This window comes from Oratosquilla oratoria, chromosome 2, assembly GCF_046742065.1.
Source record: "Oratosquilla oratoria isolate Oo_2021 chromosome 2, ASM4674206v1, whole genome shotgun sequence".
In the NCBI taxonomy this organism is placed as follows: domain Eukaryota; kingdom Metazoa; phylum Arthropoda; class Malacostraca; order Stomatopoda; family Squillidae; genus Oratosquilla; species Oratosquilla oratoria.
The window spans coordinates 18,562,945-18,567,944 of record NC_134778.1 but is presented as its reverse complement, the minus strand read 5'-3'; the positions used below and the strand labels follow the sequence as shown (position 1 = coordinate 18,567,944).

The following is a 5,000-nucleotide window of genomic DNA, read 5'->3' as shown; positions in this document are numbered from 1 at the left end:
AACATCCAAACCATGTTTAGTCGAAATGATAAGTGCATTATGGAAGGTGAACTTGACTCTAAATTGATAATTCGTCAAGGCTTCCTCTACTGCTAATTGCTTACAAATGTACTAAATCTTCATATCAAGTACAGCAAAGACCACGATATTTCTGGTGGTGTCTGGACGGAGCGTCACCTGCTTAGTTAGGATGAAAGAATCGCATAAAGCAAAAGATCTTAAACCCTGGCTCGCGACCCAAAATTGGATAACCAAGCCCTTTGAATGGGTTGCCAAGGATTTGTGGACATATTATTTTCCCAATACTCCTATGAAAAATATCACCATGAGTGATAATACTGTTAGAATACCTAAACAATCAACATCCAAACGCAACTCTATAAAGACATAGACGATTTCAGTGAGGTGAGAAATATTTTCAACATCTTCACTTGTCTTAGAATTTGAATGAAATAAAATGCTTGTGAGGATATTGGTCACCATGGTTGATCTGGGCAGGATTTTGGGTCGTTGCATTAAAGCGTTGAGTACCACTGACTTAAAAGATAGGAGCTAGATGGTCGAGAACACTTCGCATCATCCTTACACTTTGAATTATCATGATTACGTTCCTGTTTGCACCTGGTGATTTTATTCAGCTGAGACGAATCCCTCCTCGTCCAGGAAATAATGTGTATGACGAGGGGTCTCATTGCTTGCTTACAAGCGCGTGCGCGCGTGTGGGCTTATGCATTTCCTTGGACGGACACACAGGAACAGGAATAAAATTGTGATTACATTTGTGTATCGCATCCTTTGTATCGAGTATCCTCTACGAGTGGCTCACTCGTAAAAAAAAAAAAAAAAAAAAAAAAAAAATGGGGGGGGGGATGATGTGGATGTAACGACGATGGTAAGTGTTGTCGACCGTCTAGTACTTACAGCACTTATCCGTTAAGTGATCCTTTATCCTGACTAAGCAGAATACATTCCGTGCAGGCGCCCCCAGATATATCGTGGTCTTTGCTGTACTTGGTATAAGAATTTAGTCCTTTTTTGTTAGAAATTAGCAGAAGTGAATTTCTTGATGTACTATGAATTTAAAGTCAGGCTCATCTGTCCATCAGGCATTTATCATTTGAACTAAATATGGTTTATCTATTTATAATGATATACCAAATCATATTCATACATATGTGTACACACCCACATCCGCGTGTATAGAAGAAATTGTAATAAAAGGAAAACCAAACAGGACGAGGATAAACAAACTGTCTTTCGTTTTGACAGCCTATTTCACAGATAAATGATTACTTTGTGAACGAACCCACACGTTATTCCAATACGTATTCATCTGTCCGCTCGCTTCTACCGACGATTCTCTTCGATGTATCTTTAGCCACAAACAATCCCCGTCTCAATGGTTAGTACCTGTAGGGATTGCTTTAACCCATTCAACTCCGATGACAAGATGTCTTGTCATTTGGTCAAATAAAACAAAAAATCATAAAACACCAAAATGTTTGATCAAACACCAGAAAAATATGACGTCAGTCCTCGCTTCGCTGCGAGCGAAGCGAGGATTGACGTCATATTTTTCTGGTGTTTGATCAAACATTTTGGTGTTTTATGATTTTTTGTTTTATTTGACCAAATGACAAGACATCTTGTCATCGGAGTTGAATGGGTTAATTGTCTTTTTGATATTCTTCGAGCTTGCTAAGTTCAGGAACTTAGTTTCTGTTCTTTGCGGGAGGCGGTTGTCAACATGGACTACCAACAACGAATATAACTTGTGTTATCCTAACGTCCCTTGTGTGTTCTTGAAGTTATGTTTAGATTCCATGCACGTTTCTCCGATATATGGAACATCAGACACAGCGCGCCACGTTCTGTAGTGTTCTGTAGCCAACACGTGAAATTACCCCTTCAGGACTCGTGATCGCCGAGTACGGGATAAACAATAGTCACCCCTTAGAACATGCGTCCGACTAAACATACATTCGACTAATTTTAATTAATATAATAACAATGTTCATTATAATAACTTAATTTATTTTGTAAATAAAATAAAACATATCCCTCTACATACTGTAAGAAGCATATTTATGTATTGTAAATATATTTTAATTATTTGTATACTAAACACAAAGAATCCAGAATTTCGCCACAAATATTGTAAATACCATCATCACCATTTCCAATAAACAGATCAGTCATGGGATTGACTTTAAATATCCTAGCTTCCTCCAAATAGGACAATTGTAGTAACCACTACATTTGGTGACCCTGGAGTGACCGCCGCCAGCCCCGCCCGCCGCCCTGCCGTGACCAGCCCCGCCCGCCGCCCTGCCGTGCCCAGCCCCGCCCGCCGCCCTGACGTGACCAACCCCCCGCCCGCCGCCATGCCGTGACCAGCCCCGCCCGCCGCCCTGCCGTGACCAGCCCCGCCCGCCGCCCTGCCGTGACCAGCCCCGCCCGCCGCCCTGCCGTGCCCAGCCCCGCCCGCCGCCCTGCCGTGCCCAGCCCCGCCCGCCGCCCTGCCGTGCCCAGCCCCGCCCGCCGCCCTGCCGTGCCCAGCCCCGCCCACCGCCCTGCCGTGCCCAGCCCCGCCCGCCGCCCTGCCGTGCCCAGCCCCGCCGTCCCGGGTTGTCCTGCCCGTTGACCCAGCCTGCCCAACCCAGCTGCCCACGAACATCGCTGCATACTAATCACGTAAGCATGACGGACGATCAACAACAGGAAGTAAGTGCATTCCGCGCACCCCCTTTTTCCAACCGCGACCCAACAATATGGTTCACAATCCTCGAGTGTAACTTTAAGGCAAACCGCATTACCACCAGCCTTACGAAGTTTTCACATGCTTGTGGTCTCTTACCATCTGACGTACTCCTCCAAGTTTCAGACACCATCTCCAAGGCACCTACATCCGGTACCCCATACGAAGATTTGAAGAAAGCCGTTCTGGACCGCCTTGAGTCTTCCGAAGCTACACGCCTGCAGGAGCTCCTCTCGAAAGAAGAACTTGGAAATGAGAAACCATCCGACTTGCTGCGACGCATGAAGCGATTGCTCGGAGACAAATACGCAACATTCGACACCTCCATCTTGCGCCACCTATTCTACCAGCGCCTACCAACAACCATCCAAGGCAACCTCTTCAGCGCCAAGAACAAGCTCTCGCTCGACGAGCTAGCCACACTCGCTGATGAATTCATGGCTTCGGTACCAGTTGCGCGCCCTACCATCGCTAACCTCGCCGACCAGTCTGCAACTCAGGCGTTAACCGAGCTAGTCTCTAAACTCACCCTCCAGGTTAGCGCCCTCCAAGAGCAGGTTGCCAACCTTCAACAACGACCCCCGTCACCAAGATACTACCGCAACCGCTCCAGGTCTACGTCCAGAGGGAGACCCAAGCACACATCAGGCGTCTGCTACTACCATCGTCGCTTTGGACAAGATGCGAGGAAATGTACACAGCCGTGCACCTTCTCACCGTCACCGTTAAACACGATGGGCGAACGCTAACGGCGCACAGCGTTCGCCAACATACATCGAAACTCTTCTTCGTATTTGATCCACTCTCCAACACCACATACCTCATCGATACCGGAGCTGAAGTCAGTGTCCTGCCTGCCACAGCATCCCAGCAATCACTGCCGCCGATGTCTTACCTCTACGCAGCCAACGGCACCAAGATACCCGTTTTCAAGAGGAAGACACTTCAGCTAGAACTCAACCTCCGCCGATCCTTTGAGTGGACCTTCTACGTTGCATCAGTTTCCCAACCCATCCTTGGCGCCGATTTTTTGACCCACTTCGATCTCCTGATCGATATTAAAAATCGCAAGCTCCACGACCCCCTTACATCGATGTCATCCAACGCCAGGCCAACAACCGGAGTAAGTAGCCAGCTTTCAACCATCAGTGCTGATAACAAGTTTGCTTCTCTCCTCAGGAACTTTCCTGCCTTGACACAACCTTACTCCACGACCACGACTGTGAAACACCACGTAGTGCACCACATAGAGACTACGGGACCTCCAGTCTACGCCAAAGCCCGTCGTCTGGCTCCGGAACGCCTCAAGCTAGCCAAGGCAGAACTAGAAGCCCTCATGCGTCAAGGTATCATTCGGCCAAGCTCAAGCAACTGGTCGTCAGCTCTCCACATCGTCCCCAAAAGCAACGGCGACATCAGGCCATGCGGTGACTACCGCGCCCTCAACTCACGAACTGTGATGGATAGGTACCCTGTTCCCAACATACAGGAGTTTTCCTCACACCTTGCAGGAACTCGCGTATACTCCCGGATCGATCTTGTAAAAGCCTTCCATCATATTCCGGTCAACCCGCCTGACATCCCCAAAACAGCTGTCACAACACCTTTTGGCTTGTTCGAATACGTTCGAATGCCCTTCGGCCTCAAGAACTCTGCCCAAACTTTCCAGAGATTCATGGACGAAGTCCTGAGAGGCCTGCCTTTTTGCTTCACCTACATCGACGATGTGCTCATCGCCAGCCCTGACGAAGCCACGCACCAAGACCATCTGAAGCAAGTCTTTACCCGCCTACAAGACTACGGCATCCACATCAATCTCGAGAAATCTGACTTCGGTGTGTCATCCATCAACTTTCTAGGACACACCGTCACACCTTCAGGCGTCACCCCTGTCTCATCCCGCTGCGACGCCATCCAGAGTTTCCCGAAACCTACAACACAGCGCCAACTCAAGCAATTCCTTGGTATGTTAAATTTTTACAATCGTTTCATTCCAGGCTGCGCTCAACTGCTCCAACCGCTCTACTCCATGATCAAGCCGTGCAAGAGGGGACGTTCCATCGTACTCAACTGGGACGTCGAAACTGATGCAGCTTTCATGGCAGCCAAAGAAGCACTCGGGAATGCTACCGCCCTTAGTTTCCCTATTCCTAATGCCATCACTACAGCCGCAGTCACCGCCACTGCAGCTGCCGCCACTACAGCCTCTGCCACCGCCGCAACCACTGGTGTCATCTCCATG

General features: G+C 48.5%; 1 protein-coding gene across 1 annotated transcript in view; it reads left to right on the top strand.

Annotated features, from left to right (window-relative positions):
- The first annotated feature begins 2,700 nt into the window (after window positions 1-2,700).
- LOC143034550 (uncharacterized) overlaps window positions 2,701-5,000 on the top strand; it is a 13,755-nt gene continuing 11,455 nt past the window's right edge. Inside the window, exon 1 of the mRNA XM_076200763.1 lies at window positions 2,701-3,294. Within this exon, the coding sequence (XP_076056878.1) occupies window positions 2,701-3,294 (594 nt within the window). The remainder of the gene's footprint in view (window positions 3,295-5,000) is intronic.